The sequence below is a fragment of the Meles meles genome, chromosome 7 (assembly GCF_922984935.1).
Source record: "Meles meles chromosome 7, mMelMel3.1 paternal haplotype, whole genome shotgun sequence".
Taxonomy (NCBI): domain Eukaryota; kingdom Metazoa; phylum Chordata; class Mammalia; order Carnivora; family Mustelidae; genus Meles; species Meles meles.
In genome coordinates this window covers 80,172,039-80,196,082 of record NC_060072.1, presented here as the reverse complement: position 1 = coordinate 80,196,082, position 24,044 = coordinate 80,172,039, and the positions used below count along the sequence as shown (strand labels likewise).

The 24,044-nt window shown below is 37.6% G+C and overlaps 1 protein-coding gene across 6 annotated transcripts in view; it reads left to right on the top strand.

Moving 5' to 3' along the window:
• GXYLT1 (glucoside xylosyltransferase 1) overlaps positions 1–23,805 on the top strand; it is a 75,271-nt gene extending 51,466 nt beyond the window's left edge. For 2 of the 6 annotated variants that reach the window (XM_046012596.1, XM_046012594.1), the window contains one exon: positions 698–4,312. In XM_046012596.1, coding sequence (XP_045868552.1) covers positions 698–859 — 162 coding nt within the window. In that variant the 3' untranslated portion in view covers positions 860–4,312. The other 4 variants (XM_046012598.1, XM_046012595.1, XM_046012597.1 and 1 more) reach the window with 4 other exon arrangements.
• The last annotated feature ends 239 nt before the right edge of the window (positions 23,806–24,044 follow it).

Sequence of the window (24,044 nt, the reverse complement as noted above, 5' to 3'; positions counted from 1 at the left end):
AAAGTCACAATTTCTTTCTACTTAATAACTGCTGCACAGTACTTTACACAGTAAAAAAGGACTCTGGTCAAAATATATTTTGGAACCAGTGGGCCAAACAACATTCAACACATGTGTTTTTCATTTCATTGTTTACAGCTTTTCATGTGCGGGTGTGAGTTCCCATAAAGAGTGCATGATGTGGAGCAGCTCCCAAATGTATTTACCCATTGGACCACTTTGTATAGTTAGGGCTCTTTCGGAAACCCTGAACTGTGCTGTCATTTGCATTCGTTCCTCTCACTCCATGCCTCTCTCTGAATTCTTTGTAGTCTAGCCTCAACACTATTATTGGAGTGAATTTTGGCTTTCCTTAGAGTCTCTCAGATCCACACCTTCAGAGCTTTTGGTCATCATCTCACACTACTTGGTGTCTCTGGGCCTTCTCTGGTCTTGAACGTGTACTTGCTGTGACTTGGAATGCCATGTCTCCATTACCTCTTCTCTGAAAAACTTTCCCTGATGCCCTCAGTGATTTACTGTGTCTTTCTTCCTCCTCTCATGTGAGATCATACATCCATTTAATTCATTGAAATTACTTGTTGAGCATATGTACTTTTTGTGAGACTAAGTTGAAGTCATAAATATTAAATTGAAGAAGTTTGGAGCAAAATTGAATTTTTATATATATCTTTGTCTTTTTATTTTCTTTCTCTAGTGTTCTTTTAAAGATAACAACATCCGTTCCTTATTAAAACCTTTAGAACTGGAACTACAAAAGACAGTCCATACATACTGTGGAAAAATTTACAAAATATTTATCAAACAGCTAACAAAAAGCATACAGGACCGTTATGATAGACCTCCAAAGGAAAGGTGATCCTTGGTAACCATTAAATCAAGTGAATTAAAACAACAAAATATCAGAGGACATGCGTGAAGGAATGGTCTTGGATGAAGTATTCAGGAAGGAATTATTTATCTTCAGAATAATTGTTTTCTCCTGAAGAAGTTAAGTGAGCATATATTCATGTAATGAAGAATAAATTAAAGTCTTGAACTCCAACAAGAAGACATTTTTGATCTCTGATATTTTGTAATGCTATTTGCTGTCAGTCCAGTATTGATGAAATATTTTTGAATGGTTTGTAGCCTACAAACTTTGGTTGACTCTTCTCAAGTGAGTAGGAACAGTAGGGGTGTATGGATGGAGAAAATGTACCTCATACACAGTGAAAACACTCAAACTGTGAGTATAGCAATAAATTAATGTCAGCACTAACCTCACTTTAAATGTGTGACAGAAAGTTTACAGGAACAGAATATGTTCTGTTTCTAATGCAATGTGATGTAACTGATGTAACCATTGACAATCGATGTGTGCCTTTATACATTTCATCTCTGTTTTAAAATATTCTTGCGACAATCATGTTTAAAGTTAGATTATAAGTAAGCTGCATGTTTAAAATTGAGCTGTATAAGAAAGCGGGAAAACCATAAAAATGTTAGGAGTTTTAGTTTGTATGTGTTTGTGAAATGTAGTATTTTCATTTGTATATGTTAACCTGTGTTGCCAAACTCAGATCTGAGATTGTTAAACATATTTTTGGAAATTTTCATCACTTTAAATGAAAATTTTCAGCTTTACTGGGCATTCTGGAAGCAAAAAATACACTGATCATAAAGTGAGAACGGAAGTAGTATACTTACATGATTGTGGAAAATGTGATGGACCAAAAGACATAAGCTATATACTTCCTGTGAACAGTAATTTTAGTTGCAATGAAGCAGAAAAAAGTGATCCATTTAAACTTTTTTCTTCTACCTCAAAATGGTTTTGCAAAATATTTTTGAAGAAGCAAATGTAGAGAGCCTTACTTTAAGTCAGTCAGACAACTTTTGTGGATGATTTGGATTAAGAAGATTGTTATATCTGAGTATAGAAAAAGTAGTTTTGATTGGGTTAATGTGCATATCTTCCTTTTTTTGAATATCACTTAAGACTTTTTTAATCTCGAAGAGAAGAAAAATATTACTTCTATTAGTGTTCTTGACTGCTCTCTCTAACATAACTAGATTCTGAGTACTTGGCATGTACTGTGCTGTGCCATATATCTGATTTTATTAAGTGCTGTATGGTTAGTCTTTTTCCTTTTTTGATATTTTAATGCTTAATTAGAGAAGGAAAAATCATGAAGGAAAAAAAACTTATGTGAAAAAAGTGGTGATTGGCTTTATAGTGTCCTCTGTGGAGATGTGGCATATGCAGAAAGACATGGTCGGTGCAGTTGTCCCCTGTCTTTTGCAGTTCAATCAGGACAAATTGAGAGAGGAAGGTGTAAAAAAGGCAAATTAGAGCACTCTTTGAACAGATGCTTTTAGAGAACACAATCTGTATGTCTTTGGCAGAATGCCATGGTGAATATAAGCACTTGTGAACTGTGCTGACATTGAGTTTACTGAGTAGAAAATGAGAATCCTAGGATTTTGAAGTTTGGAGGATATATATAAGATCATTTCTAATGGTCCCCGAAAGAGAACTTTGCCTGTCTAGATTAGACTCTTGAGGGGGGCTTGTTGAGCATGGATCCCTGGGCTTTGCCTTACACTTCTTGGACACTGTGTCTAGGAGAGGGGCTGCAATTTTTTTTTTAATGAAGAGATTAGAAACTACATAAAAATAGAATAGTACAGTGGTACTCATCGCCCAGATCAAACTTAAATATCTTACTGTATCTGTGTCATCTATTCCTTTTCCCTTCGCTGAAGTATATTAAAGAAAATGCCAGATAGTCTGTTATTTTACTGCTATGAGTACTTTGGTAACTACGATGACATCATACCTCCTTTCATTTACTATCCATTCTTAAGCAAATTTCCTTAGTTGTCTCCAATGTTAGATTAGGGTAAAAAATAAGTCATCTTATGATTCTATTTTTAATAAGCATCTCAGATGATTTTGATGTAAGCTAGTTCGGGAACTACTGGGAATCATTTTGCCAAGTTGAAGGTTGAAGTTAGGATACCATAATTCTTGGCACAGTTAGTAGATTATAAATGTGATTCTGAAATATTAGAGAAACTGGGGTTATTAGCAAGATACGAATTTATATTACTAGTAAATTTCTTAGGTTTAATTTCCTCAGTGAACAGAGAATCTCAGCCCCATGGGCTCTAATAAAGGGGGTGGGGCTATGTCGATTGTGGTCATGATTTAATACAACTGGACTGTGTATCTCTGGTCTCATGTTGTGGCTTATTTCACTGTCACACACTCCACTTTGTGGATCAGTTAGAAGGTTTTTCGTCTGGTATTATTCAGACCTGACCTAATTGGGCATTTTACCATAAATTGGGATATGGTGAAAACTTTCTACTTAGGGACTATATTTATCTAAAATTCAGGATTCATAGAAAATCCATAACAAGAGTAAAATGAGTTTTCTGAATTTATCCTTAGATATGGTAACTTTTTCTTTGTGAATTCCTAAGAAATGCTGTTCTCAGCATTAATGAGGTTAAATATATATAACAACTTAGAGAATATATTATATTTCTTTTCATAAAACAGTATATCTATGCAGTATATATAAATTACATTATGTATTCTTTGAGTCTTTGTGTTAGAACAACCTCAACTATCTCTTGGCTGCAGTATTACCAAAGTGGAATGACTTTAAAATGTAGTCAGGCTTCATTTGTATGAAGTAGCCATCTTAAAAGAACTTGGAAACCTTTAGAAAATATATATTGTGATTTGCATTTTAAAGCAGTACAGAACTTTTTTTTCCCCTTGTGAATAGTTCATAATGTATAAGGTAACCCAGTTATCTTAGACACTTTAGAACCTGAAATAATACTATTACCGCTTACTCATTGCTCTTTCATTCTTGCCTCCTATCAGATGTTACTAGTATAATGGCAAGAAAACAAGTCTGTGTATTATACCTGGATTCTTTTCTTGATTTGGGACCTCAGGCATATCTGTTCACCTTCTCTGTGCCTTAGGTTTGTAAACAATCAATATGCTCTTCCAATCTCATGAGTCTCAGAAGTCGTAAGTCAGAAAGTTACGTGACCCAACAGAGATAATGGAGTTGAATGCATTCTACATGACTGATACATGCCACACAAGAGCATTAGTGTTGAGTTCTGTTTTGCCTCCTATACAGATCATTCTGTTTCCTCAGTGTTTTCTGACATGTATCTCCAGTAAGAATTTGCTTATATTATGTAAGGAGGAGTTTTTAAGGAAGAGAAAGCAGAGAAGAAAGGACTGATTATAAATGAATGATAAAAAAAAAAAAAGAAGGAAAAGAGAGAAAGTGAGAAAGTAAGGATAGAGAAGGGAATAAAAGTGAGAATGGCAAAAAAGGCAGAGTAAGAGAAAAGATGGAATGAGAATGGGAAAATTGAGAAGTGGAGGTGGAGAGAAATGCTGTGGAAACTGTCACTTTTTGAGTTGTAGGCCCCCCACCCTGTGCCATTGTCTGCCTGCCTTCTGGTTTCAATTCGTGAGGCACTCCAGGGACAGGAAGGGTGCTGGCTTTCATGGAGGCAAGTAGCATAGCTACTTTGGTTTGATTCATCAATACTAGAGTCCTGTTCCGGTCACTTTACTCACTGATCTAAATTTAGTGATAATGATTCAACATTTTATTTCTTTACTGGATCCCAGTTTGTGAGCAAAGACCTATGGAAACATGATGACAGATACCCTCCTTTTAATGTTGTTGGTTTAGTCATGCCAGTTGTTGGATTATGCAAGACTAACAACATGGATTCACAGGGGAGACTGGGGTGGAGGGAATGGTTTGATTAGGTCTGAAGGGGCCCCAGGAATCTATTACAGCAGTTTTCCAGATGATACTGATAGGAAGCCAGATTTGGGAATCACTGCCCTACCTTGAATGGCAGCTTACACAGTAAATCATATATTTTGATTCCTCAGTAGGCATACTTTCAGTTGAACTGTTATAAATGGATTCAAGGGAATAGGAAGACAGGAGAAACACATTGAAGGGAAAAGCCTGAAAAGATACTATTCAGTGTCTTTGAGAAGTTTGTATTCTAAGTAATAAATACCTTAATAGTAATCAGAACCTCTTTAAGTATTTTAGAAAATCTTGGATATGTTTTTTAAATAGCTTTTTTGATTCCTTAGAGTAAATAGAGAAGGATAGTAGTGGTGCAATATGTCAGGTATAGAGCCAGTTTTCCATTTATTAAATGTACTTTCAAGTGTCTTAAAACAGTTGCCTTACTGCATTTTAGTATTTAATAAAAGTAGATTAATGATTTGTACTGTAACAGTTATCCTTTTTACATTGCCAAAGCAACCCTTTTATGCCTCTTAAAGTCTGACTAAGTTGTTCTGGTGTTTGCTGTTTCCTAATTCACTGAGTAGGAAACCAGATTTCTAAAATCAAGTTATATAAACTTAAGTCTAAGAGGTGGCACAGGAATGTTTTCTTTTAAAACTGAAATGAGTATGTTATTAATTCAGATGTCTAGGAGTTAAAGAACATGAGAAGAATGTGGAATAGCATGTTGGACTAGGCAATTTAAAATTGATTAAAATGTCAAATTTACTTTTAAATGGAAAACAGTGTATTGTCACCTCATCTCTACCAATAATTCCAAATGTCTAAAAGGATTATTTCTTTATAATTTTCTGTCAACTCAGTTTTTAAACAAAAGAGTGCCTTTGAAAAAAATAGAGGAAAAAAAAAACTGAAAATTTCTCCTCCTACCAATACTGTGAATACTGTTTGGAGGGTCTGTGGTCAGGGTTTTTTTTTTTTTTTTTTTTTTTTTCCATTTTATTTATTTTTTCAGCGTAACAGTATTCATTCTTTTTGCACAACACCCAGTGCTCCATGCAAAACGTGCCCTCCCCATTACCCACCACCTGTTCCCCCAACCTCCCACCCCTGACCCTTCAAAACCCTCAGGTTGTTTTTCAGAGTCCATAGTCTCTTATGGTTCGCCTCCCCTCCCCAATGTCCATAGCCCGCTCCCCCTCTCCCAATCCCACCTCCCCCCAGCAACCCCCAGTTTGTTTTGTGAGATTAAGAGTCATTTATGGTTTGTCTCCCTCCCAATCCCATCTTGTTTCATTTATTCTTCTCCTATCCCCCTACCCCCCCATGTTGCTTCTCCATGTCCTCATATCAGGGAGATCATATGATAGTTGTCTTTCTCCGATTGACTTATTTCACTAAGCATGATACGCTCTAGTTCCATCCATGTGGTCAGGGTTTTTAATATCAAACTTAAGAACTGATGTGGAGCATTTGCCTATGTTTGGTTTATATATACAATCTGAATTTATGAGCATATTCACACACATAATACCATAGTAACTCCTTATAAAACATGAAGGGAACACATCAGTGTTATATTCCATTTAAAAAGTAAATTGACTTTGACTATGATGGCAAATAGCTGTTCTCAACTTTGTATAAAATCTCTTCAGGGAATATTGGAATGTTATGCAAAAATAATTCAGGGCTTTTTGTATACCTGTAGAATATGTCATTCATTCAAGACTTAGCAGAACCCACATGCAATATGCATTGTCATCAGTATTTGAGAGCTGGACCAATGGTTTTTGATGGATGTTATAACAGAAGATCTGTGAAGATTGTGGTTTGCACCTGTTCCTGAAATCAAAAACTGGAAAAGGTTGCAGGTGTTTCAATTTTTCACAGGCATTTTGCATAAATATATTAATATTTCGAGTAGTAATGATTCTAAAACTGCAGGAAGGCCTGTTGGTGTACTGTGATATGTAGAAATCACTACCTTTAAATTGCTTTTTACCTTAAAATATGATTTTAGAACAATTTTGGTATCTTCTCCAAGTATTTTGTGTATCTTAAAAATTTTTAAGGGGAATAAATTATAGATTTGGGTGTAACCTGAGAATAATGGAAAGTTGCTTTGTTCTGTATTGGTGGAGTTCAAGTCATCCTTTTCTTGAGAAACTGTATTGCTGTTGCTAAATAAACATGTACTCCATAAATGTTTAATTTCTTCAAATGGCGTCTGAACTATTCTAACAATCAAAAACAATTTTGGAATGTTTAGGTTGGGGATGCCTGATAACCAGGAGCCTAGGCAGTGGGCAGTTTCTGGAGTATTTCTGGAGTATTTCTGCAGTCGATCAGGAAGTTAAGTACTGTCTGTTTTTCCATTACCAGTCTCACCATGTGAGCTTGGTCTCACCACATGGCCATAGAGTGACAGCTAACATCCAGATTGCAGCACAACTACAGGCAGACGTATATGTCTTTTTTGTAAGCGAAAGGTTCTGCTTGCTCTCAGCCATATAATATCTGTGCCTAAAACAGTCACTTTGCTAAGGCGATAAAACTAACAGTTGATCCAGACCATGAAGATTTGCCCCAAACTTAGAGATGGTTTCCCTTGAAGAATGGCTGCTTGGAGGAAAAGGAACACATCAGGGTTATGTTAGAAGTTGGTTGGGTAGAAGGGTTCGGAGCTTGGGAGATAGCTACTGGGTAGGCAACAGACTACATTATTTTACTGGCTCAAATATTTATTATAATTTCCAGGGGGATCACATTTCATATTCGAGCTAGCACCTTTTCTGTGTAATTTTGCTTTCAAAGTTCTCTGTATTGTTATGATCTTGCAGTTTGCAATTTTACATATTATTTATACAATGGGTTTTCTAGTTACAGTATTAAGGGTGTTAAAAGATTATTGAATTTATGACTGCTTCCAAGAAGCAGTTTTTTTAAATTCATGATGAAAATGTATAATAAATATTTATTAGCAATTTTATCATATTTTCAATTAAATCTTTGGTAAGTTACAAAATGTCTCCATTGAAGCAAAAATTCAAATAATACAGGAGAATTAAAAGTATGTGAAGTAGGGCACCTGGGTGGCTCAGTTGGTTAAGTGACTGCCTTCAGGTCAGGTCATGATCCTGGGGTCTAGGGATCGAGTCCTGCATTGGGCTCCCAGCTCCATAGGGAGTCTGCTTCTCCCTCTGACCTTCTCCCCTCTCTTGCTCTCTCTTCAGTGTCTCTCTCTCAAATAAATAAAATCTTTAAAAAAAAATATGTGAAGTAATACAATCCCTATTAAAATACCAGTAGCATTTTTCACAGAACTAAAACAATCCTAAAATTTGTATGGAACCACAAAAGACCCCAAGTATTCAAATCTAGAGAAAGAAAAACAGAGTTGGAGGTGCCACGGTCCAAGATTTCAAGATATACGACAAAGTATTAGTAAACAAAACAGTACGATGTTGGCACAGAAATAAGAGATCCATAGAACAGAATAGAGAGCCCAGAAATAAATCCACATTTATATGGTCAATTAATTTATGACCGAAGAGGCAAGAATATATAACGGGGAAAAGACCATCTCTTCAACAAATGGTGTTGGGAAAATGGACAGCTACATGCAAAAGAATGAACTGGACCACTTTCTTCCACCACACGAAAAAAAATGGATTAAAGACCTAAATGTGAGGCATGAAACCATAAAACTCCCAGAAGAAAACATAGACCGTAATCTCTTTGATATCAGCTACAGAAACATTTTTCTAGATATATCTCCTAAGGCAAGGGAAACAAAAGCAAAATTAAACTACTGTGACTATACCAAAGTAAAGATTTTTGCACAGCGAAGGGAACCATCACAAAACAAAAGGCAGCCTGATGGAGAAGATAATTTGCCAGTGATATATACGATAAGGGGTTAATGTCCAAAATACAAGAAGAACTTAGTAACTCAACACCAAAGAACCAAATAATCCAGTTAAATAATAGGCGGAGGAACAGAATAGACATTTTTCCAAAGACAAACATAAAACAGACAACATGAAAAGATGCTTAACATCACTAATCATGGAAATGGAAGTTAAGACGATAATAAAATGTCACCCTACACCAGTTAGAATGGCTAAAATAAAAAAAAAAAACACAAGAAATAAGTCTTGGTGAAGATGTGGAGAAAAAGGAAACCTTGTGTACTGTTGGTAAGAACGCAAACTGTTGCAGCCCCTGTGGAAAATAGTATGGAGGTCCCCCAGAAATTTAAAAATAGAATTACCATACGATTCAGTAATCCCACTACTTGAGTATTTACCAAAAAAGATGAAAACACTAATTTGAAAAGATGTATACACCCCTATATTTATTGCAGCATTATTTACAACACCTAAGATATGGCAGCAACCCAGCATGTCCATCTATAGAAATGGATAAAGAAGATGTGATATATAAAGATAGAGATTATAGATACGTAGAAGAAATATCTGTACATACATACACACGATGGAATATTGCTCAGCTATGAAAAAGAAAGATCTTGCCATTTGCAGCAACATGGATAGAAGCAGAGGTTATAATACTAAGTGAAATAAGTGAGAGAAGGAAAAATACCATACGATTTCACTCATATGTGCAATTTAAGAAATAAGAAATGAACAAAAAAGGAAAAAATAAATTCAGGCTCTTAAATACAGATAACGAACTAGTGCTTGCCAGAAGGGAAGTGGGTGGGGGGAATGGATGAAATTGATAAAGGGAATTAAAAGTACACATACTTCAATGAGCCCTGAGTAATGTATAGAGTTGTTGAATCTCTATACTGTGTACTTGAAACTACAGAACACTGTATGTTAAGTATACTTAAAGCATATGAAGTCTTTTGCTATGCACGTTGTAAGACAACAAAGGTATGGATATCCAAGGGTATTGGATCCTACTTTGCACACTTCTACAACTTGCCTTTTTCCACATATATGATTTTTCCTTGTCAATACATTAGATCCACCTTATTCTTTATAGCTGCTTATTTCATAGTAATGTACTTATGCAGAGATTAGCGCACAGACTTCTGAAATGTAAGTGTGCTAAGTAATGAGTTTTAACTTCATAGTAAATAACCACTTAGGCCATTTTGCTAGTTAAGTGTAATTTAATTTACTCTAAGGGGCATTAAGTTGTGGACAAAAAGCTAGTGTACCTCAGGCATCAAAGTAAATGTCAGATTGTTATATTTTATTTTTTTTTATTAGGATCTTTGAATTTTATTTAGATTATGAAATCAAGATAACCTCTATATCATTTTACAGGCAAAATACCTTGAAAAAAAAAAGCTATTTTCTTTCCTTTTTTTTTTTTTTTCAATCTATCCCCATCCCCTATATCCCCCAGCCTCCTACCCCCTTCCCTCCAGTAGCCATCAGTTTGTTCTCTATAGTTAATATTCTGTTGCTTGGTTTGTCTCTTTTTTTTTCCTTTGCTCATTTGTTTTGTTTCTTAAATTCCACATATGAGTGAGACCATATGATATTTGCCTACCCTGACTGAGTTCGCTCAGTATTATACCTTCTAGCTTTATCCATGTTGTTGCAAAATATAATTTTATTTTTTTAATTAAAAGGATGAAAATTTTTGTATAGCTTAATACATACTAGTAGAATAAGACTATTTTTTGAGACTGTCATGTCTGAATATTGTTACTTTAGGGTTCTTCTACCTTTACATTATTTTTATTATTTTTTAATTTTTGTGTGTGTGTGTGTATATATATATATTTTTTTAAAAAGATTTTATTTATTTATTTGACAGACAGAGATCACAAGTAGGCAGAGTGGTAGGCAGAGAGAGAGAGAGGAGAAAGCAGGCTCCCTGCTAAGCAGGGAGCCTGATGCGGGGCTTGATCCTAGGACCTTGGGATCATGACTTGAGCTGAACGCAGAGGCTTTAACCCACTGAACCACCCAGGTGCCCTTACATTCTTTATTTTTTTAAAGAATATTTTGAGTAGGGCACCTGCATGTCTCTGTCAGTTAAGCATCTGCCTTCAGGTCAGGTCATGATCCCAGGGTCCTGAGATCAAAACCCATGTCAGGCTCCTTGTTCAGCAGGGAGCCTGCTTCTCCCTCTGCCTGCTGCTCTCCCTGCCTCTGTCAAAGAAATAAAATCTTAGGAAATAATTTCTTTGAGTTTAAGCTAAGTTTAAAAAAGTTTATTTGTGAAAATTAGCAAAACTGATCTGAGCTTTGCCTGTATTTTAGCATTTAAAATCTATTAGTAGGGTTTTTTTTTAATCTTTTAGAACAGTGTGAACAGAAACAAAATGCAATCACATATCTTAAGTTTTCTAGTAACCACAAAAGCAGTAAAAAGTCCTTGAAAATAACTTAAATTTTAAGATTATTATTTTTTTTATTTTTTAAAAATTTTAAGTAATTTCTACATCCAGTGTGGGGATTGAACTCACAACCCTGAGATCAAGAGTTGCATGCTCTACTGACTAAGCCAGCCATTTAATATGTTTTACTTAACCCTATATATCCAAAATATTATCATCTGGACATGTAGTTAGTATTAGAATGTTAAGTGAGATTACACATATTTTTTTCCTACTAAGTAGTATGTATTTTTCACATACAGCACATCTCCATTTGAACTTGCTACGTCTCAAGTGTTCATTGTCCATTAATGACCAGTGGCTACCATGTTGAATAGTACAATTCTAGAATGTAAACTCTGAAGGCAAAACGATTTCTGTTATTACTGTAGTATCTCTCTCACCTAGTACTGTGACTAATCATGGTAGACACTCAAATTTGGCAAATGAATATTAATTGAGAGGTGTTTTATAAAATGGCAGAATTTCAATTTTTTGTAAATTTGGAAAAGAGTTTGAACTCTGGCCATATTATTTATAAAGATATTAAATAAAATTCTATTCCAAAAAAAGGTACACCCTCATTGATAGTGAAAGAAAATCAAACCAGAAGGGGTGCATATTTTTTTTAATATAATGAAAGTTTTTTTTTTTTTTTTGTAGGTTTGTTTTTAAATGAGAGGAAACTCAATGCTGGCAAGATTATAATGAATCTACTATACAGAACTATAGGTGATAGTATAAGGTGATATGATTCACCATACCCTGTTAGTTTGCTTTTTGGCACCACTGATGAATTATGCAAACATTAATCTCAAATGTATTGTAAAACTGAGTCTGCTCCCTTGGATTCTGGCTTCTCCATGTTACTACAGCTTCCATCTAAAGCCAGGTACTTCATTTTGTACTAGATCCTATACCCTCCCGTGTAACTCAAGGACATTGCTCCATACAATTCTTCCCTCTTAACAATTTTTTTCTCACTCTACTGGATTATTTCTAGCAAAATTCCTTTAAAGAGTTGTCTGTATTCTGTTTCAGTTACTCTTTTGTCAAGGTTACCAGTGACATGTGTTCTTAATTCCAATGTCTAATTGCTAATCATCCTCTTATTTGACCTTGGCAGACTTTGAAGTACCATTTCCTTCCTTCCTTCCTTCCTTCCTTTCTTCCTTCCTTTCTTTCTTTCCTTTCTTTCTCTCTCTCCCTCTCTCTCTCTCTCTTTCTTTCCTTCCTTCCTTCTTTTGTCTAAAGATTTCATTTATTTATTTGACAGAGAGCACAAGCAGGGGGAGCAGCAGGCAGAGGGAGAGGGAGAAGCACACTCCCCACTGAGCATAGAGCCTGATGCAGGACTCGATCCCAAGACCCTGGAATCATGACCTGAGTTTAAGGCAGAGGCTTAACCAACTGACCCACCCAGGTACCCCAGAAGTACCATTTTCATTGAAACACTTTCTTCACTTGGCCTCTGTTTCATCATATTCTGTGTTCTTTTTTCCTCATTCAGCACTTTTTTTCAGTTTCCTTTCTGTCACTCCCATTTTTTCCCCATTCTCTTAATGTATCTAGAATATATGAGACCTTCTCAGTGATCTCATTCAGTTGACATCTTTAGAATCATCAACTGTGTCCCCAATTTGTATCATCAATCAAGATATCTCTCAAATTCTAGACTGTTTTCTAGTGCCCATTCCTACTTGATATCTCTGATAAAATATCTAGTATCCATTCCAAACTTAACGTATCCAAAACAGATTTTTTTTAAAAAAATTTTCTTTTAAACCTGCCCTATTTAGAATCTTCTTTACTTAGATGATGATAAATCTATCTTTCCAATTGCTCAGGTTAAAATCTTGGAGCCATTCTTTACTTCTGTCATGTTCATCCACAGTTCACACATGAGCCGTTAAAAATACTAGTCTATCAACCTGCAGATTAAATCCAGAATCTAACCACTGCTTACTACCTCACTTTCTAATCTGCCTGTGTGGGCCATCGTTTTCTGTTGCTTAACTTAGTGTAACAGATTCCTAAATGGAGACCCTGACCCAATACTGTCTAGCTATAGTTTATTTTCAACAAAGCAACTAGACTGCTCCTTTTAAAAGGTGAAATCATACCATGTCGTATCTCTGCTCAACTCTCAGTGACCCACCACATCACTCATAGTAAAAACCAAAGTCCTTAATTAAATGTCTACAAGACCTTACAGTTTCTGCTAGTGACCTGTCCTCTCCCATTATTTCTCTAATTTCTTTGAATACTCTTTGCTTGCTCATTCTTCTTTAGGCACACTGGCATGCCTGACACATTCTTGACTGGGCGGTTTTTCACCATATTTTCCTTTCTCTGCAAATCTTCCAAACATTTCCCTGGACAACCCCCCATCTCCTTTAAGTCTTTGGTTAAATGTCAATTCCCAAGAAAGCCTACTAGATGAATAAAAGATGGCTGCAAATTTTCTGACATTCCTCTTGAATTAAGGTTGGTCTATGACTGCTTAGACCAGTAGAGTATGGCAGGCTTGCTTTGGGACTAACAAATTCTTGGACTCTTCAAAACGTGAGTTTCCTTGTAAGAAGTCTGACTACCCTACTCTAGAAACCCTCTGGAGACATCCTGAGACTCCATGGGGAAGGCGAGGATCCCAGCTGAGAACAAGCTTCCAGCCATCTCTGCCAAGTCCAGGCATGTGACTAAAGTCGTCTTAAGCTCCTTTGGACCAGTGAAGCCATGTTGGATTCTCCAGCCCAACCCTGTCACAACGGAGCTGTCCAAGAATAAACATGGTATTTTACAAATGGCAAGATAACTGTGTGATACAGAATTAAAAAAAAAAAAAAAAAAATTCAGCCTAGAAGAAACTATAGCCTAAGGAACAAATTTCACTCAAATGCTTCATACTATGGAACAACTTATTAAGGTCATGAATTCATTAAAGTAACTCTCACAAATGAAGTGATAAAGCAGTTGAATGAGATTTAAAAAGAGGTCTAATTGGGGTGCATGGGTGGCTCAGTCAGTTAAACCTCTGACTCTTGATTTTGGTTCAGGTCATGATTTCAGGATTGTGAGATCAAGCTCCATGTCAAGTCCTGTGTTGGGCTCCATGCTGGATGTGAAGCCTGCTTAAGATTCTTTCCCTCTCCTGTCCCTATCCATGCCCTCTCTCTCTCTAAAAAAAGAAAAGAGGCTTAAGGAACAAGTTGAGGATCACAAGCATGCCATTAAAAAATCTGATAAATAGGGGCACCTGGGTGGCTCAGTGGGTTAAAGCCTCTGCCTTCGGCACAAGTCATCGAGTCCCGAGTCGGGCTCTCTGCTCCGCGGGGAGCCTGCTTCCCTCTCTCTCTCTCTGCCTGCCTCTCTGCCTACTTGTGATCTCTCTGTCAAATAAATAAAATCTTTCAAAAATATGATAAATAAATAAATAAAGGAACAGAAGACAGTTGAGAATTAACTTGCTGACATAAAGAAAAGTTTTAGCACAGTGAGTCAAATGTCACTGAAAAAAAATCATCACAGTTAGAAAAATGCCAATAGCACCACAGATTAGAGATTGTGCATGAACACATGGAACAGAAAACAAGAAAGTATTTAAAGATACAAGAAGATTTCCTTGGAATGAAAACTGTAGTAAAATAATCAGCAGATTGAGAGAGCACATCTTATTCCAGAAAATTTTGTTTCTGAATACTAACAACTAGATGTATTGTGGTTAAGTTGTTAAATTGCAAAAATAAAGATAGAGTTCTTCATATGATGTTAGGAAGAGCAGATTATGCTCACAGGGGAAAGAAAAGCTATTTTTAGATTTCTGTATGGCAACTTTCAATAGACTGAGAAAATGTCTACAAATGAATGAAAAAAAGTGACCAAACATTTATGACCAGACAAGATCTAATTTAAATGTATTTAAATATATCTCATTTAAATATAAAGACAGAGGCATCTGGGTGGCTCAGTGGGTTAAAGCCTCTGCCGTCAGCTCGGGTCATGATCCCGGGGTCCTGGGATTGAGCCCCGCTTTGGGCTCTCTGCTCAGCGGGGAGCCTGCCTCCCCCTCTTTCTCTGCCTGCCTTTCTGCCTACTTGTGATTTCTCTCTCTGTCAAATAAATAAATAAAATCTTTGTTTTAAAAAAATAAAATAAATATAAAGGCGAACATGCATGAACTCAAAAAATGGTAAATCTTTGAGCCGTTCTTGAAAATCTACTTATAAATGAAGGCAATCAATTAACTATTGAATCAACATAAAGGCCTCAGCAGTGGAGACACAATGATTAAAAGAATTTATGATGAACAATGAATCCATTTGATATGAAACTAATTGGAAATAGTGGGGATATGATTACACACCAGAATCCAATATAATACACTTTGACAATAATAATGTAATTTGCAAAAATTGGGAGGTGGAAACCAAGGAGGTTGTAGGGAGAGTTAGCAGCCTTCACTAATAAGGAGTTTAAAATGTGTCATGATATCAATCTCATTTTAAATTATTTAACGTTTTAGTTACGGAATTACGTTAATCTTGATCCTTCATGCAAGGTGTGCTCTTAAGTTTTTGTCCATTTGTAATCTTTCATTCATTCCTTCCTTCTTTCATTCCTTTCATTCATTCCTTCCTATGCATGCATAACATGCATAGTATAACCCTATTTTATAAAATGTATTTCTACCTATTCTTCTACCTGTATGTTTGTAGAAAAAAATCTGTGAAATGATGTTCACCTGATGTTAATCATAGTTATTTCTGAGGGGTGGAATTTGAGATGATGAAACCCTTAACTTATTTTTGCTGAGAAGCATGAGAAGTTCAAGAGCTAGAGGTGGGGGCGGGATTGAAATGGCTCTGTCTCTCGACTCATTTTGAGCAAGTTCCTTAAGTACTATTTTTCAGTTTCCTTCTCTGTAAAATGGGTACAGTAATAGTCCTACTTTGTAAAGCCATTGTGAGAACTCAATGAGTTAATGTCCACAAAATATTTCAAATAATGTTTGGCATATGGTGAGATCTCAATAAATGTTAACTTCTTTGTCTCCTTGTTTTTTTCACTTCTTTGTCATGCTAGACATTCTTTTAAATAAACATATATCATTTTTATATAAACAAAATGATTTAAAAACAGAACAAAACCTGCATGTTTGGTTTCAAAAAACTAGTTTGCTTCCAGTTCTCTGCAAGAAAAGTATCTGGTGACTTTAACAACAAAATGGTGATGCAGTCAGTGCAAAACCACCCATGTCAGTAGAAGATACAATGTTTCTTTATGGAAAAGGACACTGAAGCTTATGGACTTGATTGCACTAAGCACAAAGTAGCACATACGCTGCCTGGTGGTGGTATGGACTCTCCAGTCCCCAGTGATTTCCATGTGGACACAGAATTTGGATATGGCTAGCTGCACCGAGTAAGGATTCTGCAGACCTTAGCCATTCCATAGGATTTCCACCTCCTTTTCCCCACCTCTTTCTAGGACCTCCCATCCTCACTGTTCTATAGGTTCAAGCTATGTGTCTGCCCACTCATCAGCCATAAAATAATCCCAGCGTATTTCTGAATGCTTATCAAGGGAATGGGTGAAGCTAAGGGCAATTTGCAGGCCTATCATCCCTCAAAATAGCTCACCCTCAGAACCCTCTGAGGTTAATCCTACAATACCTAAGGAAAATGGCAAAGAAAGAAGGAAAATAGAAGAATGGGGAAAGAGAAGAAAAATTAAAACAAAAGAAATCAAATATAAAATTATCAGAAATAGCAAAATCAAGACTCAAAGTATAAAATGGGATAAAAGAATTTTAAAAAATAATTTTGTATAGTAATCTACAAAAATATACAGTAACTATTAGTAACAAACATCATAGAGGATGGTTACATATAACAAAATCTCCCAGAAATATAAGAAATTGATAAAGCCACTATCATAGGGTTGATTTTTAATAGACTTCTTTCAGAATTTGCACATCAAGAAGATCAAAAATAAACAGATGTATTTGGATTATTTTAATAATGTAATAAATACCAAGTTATATGTCCATATTATATCCACATTTCTAGAACTTAATACTGAAAAGAAAACCATTATGAACTTGTGTATTAGGTAGGACTACCTCAGATGAGATTTGGCTATAAATGAACACAAGCCCAAAATAATGGTGACTTGAAGTTAGAAGCTTCTTTCTTTCTCACATAAATGTGGGGTATCTATTATTAATCTCCATCTTGCCTACTCCTTTGTCATTCTCTGTAAATGGCTTCTACCAGCAGTACAAGAATGTCATTCTTGTTCCATCCAGCATGTCTGCTTTCCAGCTAGCAGGGAGGAAGAAATGGAAAGGAAAGAGCCTGCTCCCAGCTTTTAATATAACTTTCGAGTAGTATCATAAATTACTTACTTGAAAGAGCACAAACAGGGGAGCAGCAGGCCGAAGGAAAAGCAGGCTCCCGCTGAGCAGGGAGCCGGATGTGGGGCTGTATCCCAGGAACCTGAGATCATGACCTGAGTCGAAGGCAGATGCTTAACCCACTGAGTCACCCAGGCACCCCAAACCATGGCTATTATTAAAAAAAAAATTAGAAAACACAAGTAAAAAGGAAAACAAACCTCATATGCTTACCGTGCAGAGATAAACGGGGGTTCCTTTTGGAATGTATCTTTTAAGACTTTTTTTTACATATATGTATATTGTATCAGTCGGAGTTAAGTCACAAAGGCAGAGCTGCCATGAATGTTGTAGACTGAGGGCTTGACGAAGGGGATTAGACCTTTCTCAGTTGTGTGGAGAACTGGGGAAGTGAAAATCTGGAAGGGGGCGCTGGAGGATTGAAAAACGAGCCACCGAGCAACCCTCCAGAAGCGCTGGTGAGGGGGGACACGCTGAGCTTGCAGGGCAGTCCCAAGACCCCACCACACCCTGCTACAAAGTGGGGGCTTGTGGCGAGGTCTCTGGGATGCTCTGCCATCTCTGTACCTGCCTCGGCTGGGGGTGGTGGGCGTGCTGGGGAGGGGCTGCTGTGGTGTGCAGCTTCCCTTCTTATTGGGAATAAGAAGAGTGAGGACAAGCTAGAAGCCGCCAGGCCAGTCTGTGTCTGTCTGGCACAGAATCTGACTGAGAATTCCCTGAGTGTGGCTGCTGATTTCACCCTGAGCCAGGCGAGGATGGCAGTTCTGGAACCGCAATTCCCAGGTTAACAAATTGACAAGAGCAAACGTGAGTTTTAATTTATGTGCACGTATGGATATATACGCGTGTGTACTTATACATATGTGTATAAATGCATGCGTGTATGCACACATATGTATATATCGTGCATATGTGTGCATGTGTATATAACAAATTCATGCTCCGCACGGTATTTTGTAATGTTTTCCCTCACTTAAAACATTGTGTCTGACAATTCAGTATTTGTATAGATCTTAAGCATAATTTTAATGGCTGCATAGTCTCCCATCCTTTAGAGGATTTATTTGATCTATTTGTTAATCTTCCTGATGGCTTATCCGTGAAGGTTTAGTTTGGGGTACTTCTGGTGATGGACTGAAGCAGTAAGTTAGTCAGGTGAAGGACACCAGCGCAGAGCAGAGTGGTCGTTTTTAAATTATAACCTTCCATTATTCCAGGATTTTTAGTGAATTCTCATTAAAGTTGACTACATTTTCTCTGATATCCTATTGTGAAATTAAGAGGGAAGCCCAGTCCTCTGTGGAAGGAGTAATGGCCACACTGACTAGGCTCAGGGGCATGGTGATCTTACAAATGTTATTGTCAATCAAAGACAGTGGCATGTGGATATAAGGAGGCGGAAGGGACCAAGACCCTGCTCCTGGGCTCCCAGGCAGTGGCTGTGGACTGCTTAGATAGAGCTGGAGGACACTTAGGGGAAGGAATTCCCACACTGTATGGCCAGGCAAGAAAGGTCTGAGAGAAGGTGCTTTAGTCATTCAGAGGATGACAGAGGGTATCCCAGACAGTCTACTTTACTTATCAGTATTCATTGACATTTTGGTTTTGGATTGTGAGCAGGTAGAAAGCATGGTCCATGCCTCAGCCATCTTGGTATCAGTGATGTCTCCAATACTGAACTAAAGTGTGGTAACACTGACATTAGATGAAGTCGTGGGGCATGCCCAACAGGGCACGGAGGACAGGAGAAATAACAGGCCAAGCAGTGCCAGCCCTTGGCGGAAGGAGTGAGTAGAGTTAAGCCGCTTCGAAATGATGTAACAATTCACGGACATCAGCAGCTGAAGAAGAATGTACGTTGACCTGTGTGCTGAAAGGAGACGAATTTAGGAGTGTGGAAACAAAAACATTATAAACTTTGGATATTTAAAATTCAGATTTAGCTACAACTAAACTAAAGTTAGTTTTTGACAGGTTGCTTCATAAGAAGCTTTTCAAGAATGGGAATGGGCCAGTCAGGGTTGTAGGAGCATCCTGAGAGCATGTTCAAACTGGGTAACTGAGGAGCGGTTAATGAAGAAGCAGTCTACAAATGTGTCGTCAGGGTTTAGGGAAAACAACACCCGGGCTCTGGAATACTCCAGAAAGTATGACAGTGAGGAGCTATGATCACTTCTAAGCCTACAGGGGCAGAGGAAGGAGGTGGAGGTTATTAGAACCCCGAGAGCATCTTCATGTGGCAAGTCCAGTTGAAGACCAGGGGGCATGATGGAGCCTGTTGGGAGAGTCCTCAGAGATTAGCCTCCCGGAGATCAAACCTGGGGTAGGGGGTGGTGAGGAGTAGGTCTGTAGGGCATGTGGGAGATGCCCCGCACGAGGTGTCATTAGACACATGCGTTTCTGAGAAGATAAGCCTTGAGCTAGCCAGTACCTGTGTTTCTCTCTGTTATCATGAATTTCAGGTAATTTTTCATTTTGATATACTTTCAAACTAGAGAAGTTATGAAATAGGAACTCCTTTATATCCTTTTTTCTGCATTTTGCCTCATTTGCTTTATCATTCTCTCTCTCTCTCTCCCCTTCTCTCTTTTCCCCATTGCTCTCCCTATCTCTCCCTTCTAGGTTTTTTTCCTCATCCGTTTCAAAGTAAGTTGGATATATTGTGTCTCCTTTAAATACTTCAGTGTGTATTTCCTAGGCATAAGGATATTCTCTTACATAACCATGGTAAAATAATCAAAATCAAGAAATTAGTGATGATGCAATTCTATTATTTTCTGCACAGCTCGGACTCAGATTTTATCAACTGTCTCAATCATGTCTTTTGTAGCTTATTTTTTTCTGGTTCAGGATCTAACTGATGCTTATACATTGCATTAAGTAGTCATGTCTCTTCAGTCTTCTTTAATTGGGAACATTTCTTAGCTTCTCTTTGTCTTGATCTTTACTTTTTTTGGCTGTTACTACAGTATTTAGGCTAAACCTATGCTTTTGTATTTATGTCATCATAAAACTGATTCCCCTTTCCTTCTTTCCTTTTTTTCCTTCCCTCCTTCCTTCTTTCCTTTTTTTTTTTTTTTTTTTTTTGGCTAAAGGTAAAAAGCTTTCTCATAGAAATAAAAATTGTATTTTAATAGTCTCAAGGACTATTGATAAAGTTTAATTCTTAAATGAGGCACAGTAGGAGATTAGCCACAACAATAACAAACTAGGACAATTATAACAATATATTGCAGTAAAGGTCCATGAATGTGGTTTCTCTCAAAGTGTCTTGTCCTGTACTCACCCTTCTTGTGGAGACGTGAGCTGATAAAATGCCTATGTGATGAAATGAAGGGAGGTGAAGGACATAGGCTGTATGACACAGCATTAGGCTGCTAGTCACCTTCTTTTTTTTTTTTTTAAGATTTATTTATTTGACAGATAGAGATTACAAGTAAGCAGAGAGGCAGGCAGAGAGAGAGAGAGGAGGAAGCAGGCTTCCTAGCTAAGCAGAGAGCCCAATGCGGGGCTCGATCCCAGGACCCTGGGATCATGACCTGAGCTGAAGGCAGAGGCTTTAACCCGCTGAGCCACCCAGGCGCCCCTGCTAGTCACCTTCTGACCACATGTCATCTCCAAGCCCAGACTGACAGTGGGTGACTGCAACAGCAGGACGGGAGACCTGAGATTTAGGGGGACCACTGTCAAGTCACAGGAGCTTTTCCCCACCTCTTATCTCTCAAAATATTTCTGCTATGCTGTGTTACCTATAAACACTGGGCTAGAAGGAGCCTGCCGGTGGCTTGAAGAGGGTGGGAGCACCGAGAACTATGAAGGAAGAGGAAGGTGGACAACTACAGAGCTGGTGGGGGTGGAGGAAGGGCAAGAAGGGGATTGGTGGTCTGAGGGATACAGAGTTTCAGTGTCTCAACATGAAAAGCGTTCTGAGGTTGGTTGCCCAAGAGCGTGAAGGTAGTAAATGCTCCTGAACTGTACCCTTGGTTAAGATAAATGTAATGTTATGGGTATTTTGAAATAAATTCAAACAAGTCCCTAGGGATCAATACACCTTCAGCTTCTCATTCCCAACTCCAGTGTGAGTAGACGGCTTCTCCTGTCTCGGTGTCACCACTGCCTTTGGCAGCATGATGCTTCTCAGCAAAACATAAAACCAGCTTGGCTGAAAGTTGCCATCAGCGGAAGAAGACAAAAATGCTAAGGCCAAGTTCTGGTTTCAAAAGTTACTTTTAAAGGCAAAGTATTATTTTCATTATATTAATTTACAACTTAGCTTTGAAAAATTAAATTATTAAGGGGTCAGTTGAGGAACAAAACGTCTTAGACATGTTTTCTGTTCTGTTCAACTTTTACTTGTGATGGAACCATGTTTATTGTAATTTTGAAGGATAGAAGAAACTTGCTTTATATGAGGAAAAGAACCCAAGAAAAATATAATTTTATTTGAAGCATTTTGAAAGACTTTTTACTCCCAAGTTCAAAACATCCCCATCTGTCCTTCTTTCATCTCCTCCTCCCTCCACCACTGACTTTCACTGTCCAGCGCAGATTTTTACCTGTACTCACAGGTTTACCTGCAACTCTGACTGCAAAGTAGGACCTGTGTGTATTTGAGCAGAGGGCCCCGTGTCTGTTAGACCAGTGCAAAGGGTGACAAAATTGACAGCAGGATTAGGATAACAGAAAAAGTCTCAGTCAGCATTCTGTGTCACCAATGAAGACCTGAGAAGGTCTGCATTTTGCATCTTTGAATAACATATATGGAAATAATTCTGTTTTAGAGGTCATGTTATGGAGAAATAGCATATATTTTTATGCTTAACCTAACATTTCTGAGTCACAGGCCATGGGGCAGTAAAGACCAAACAAACACAGTCAGGATTTTAAAAAGTATTTCCTTCCATCGGTATGGAAGCAGAGGGAGCAGTAATAAAGCAAGTCTCTTCATGTCTGCATCAGTGTGATACAACTTGTTTTTTAGATTTAAAAAACTTTATTTATTTGATGGACAGAGAACACAAGTAGGCAGAGAGGCAGGCAGAGAGAGAGGGGGAGGGAGGCTCCCCGCTGAGCAGGGAGCTTGATCCCAGGAACCTGAGACCAGGACCTGAGCCCAAGGCAGAGTCTTAACCCACTGAGCCACCCTGGAGCCCTCTGAGGTGTATTTCTAACTTCACTTTGCTCCTTCTGTGGCCAGTTTAAAAAGGTGGTAACAGAACACCATTGCATGTTCCAGGTTCAAGGGGGAAAACCCCACGAGGTAATAAAGTGAGAGGTAAATCGTATGTTTTGGAATTAGCAATAAAGGAGGCAGATGCTCTGACAATAACGCTGGTATATCCAGGGAGGCATCAAGAATCTTGTGGGATAACTCTTCCTTAGATTAGCACGGCCTAATTAAGAATAATTGAATATGGGCACTGCTTAAGAGGCTTGTATCATTTGTCTTGTTGATAGTAACTTCAAAATACACCCACATTTGAATTAATTCGCTGATAGTTATTGAAGGAGAATAGCTCAGCAGGCTAATCAGAAGGGCTGGACAAGTTGGCCTGAAAGATGTGCTGTCAATTGCATATAATGACGTATTGCCTTGTAGGAATGCCATGGAATCGAACAGGTCAGTGGAGCCCTCTGCCTCCATTTCTTAGTTGGCGAAGCTGGAAAACACATGCGATTCAGACCTACATAGCCTTCTGCTCCTCTCAACAACCTACACTGAACACCGGTGGCACCAAATTCCACTTTGATCATGTGGAAGCACAAAGGGACACTTTGTCCTGCTTGCAGGACGATTAAGCACTTCATATGGGACAGTCAGATAAGACCTGTAACTCTGATATAAACAAAAAATAAAAAGGTCACCCTGACTAGGCCTGATCCCTACACAGAGAAACCTTGAATATTTCCTATAAACCATTTTATACCTGATATTTTCTAGGTTGGTATCCAGGTTGGTATCTGAAGATACATCATGACATTTGAATATACATAATCATGCAAGAAAGCAACTGTTTTTCCTTCATGAATAAACTAATTTAAACTTGGTTACCAGGGTAATTTTGTAGTTTTAAATTTAATACTTTGGCCAGCCAGTTCTTTTGAAGCCTGACTCTGTCCTTTTGGAAAACAAATGTTTCCTTTCTTTCTTTTTTTTTCCTTAATTTATTTTTATTATTTTTTATTATATTATGTTATGTATGTGACTAACAATTGTTTTCTTTTTTAAATGCTGCTTTGTTGGATATTAAGGAGGGCACATATTGCATGGAGCACTTGGTGTGGTGCATAAACAATGAATCTTGGAATCCTGAAAAAATAAAAAAAATTTTTAAAAATGCTTCTTTGTCTTCCTTTGACAATCACCTCAAAAGTCTTTTTACAAAACTGCTATTTAGGGCACCTGGGTGGCTCAGTGGGTTAAGCCACTGCCTTCGGCTCAGGTCATGATCCCTACATTGGG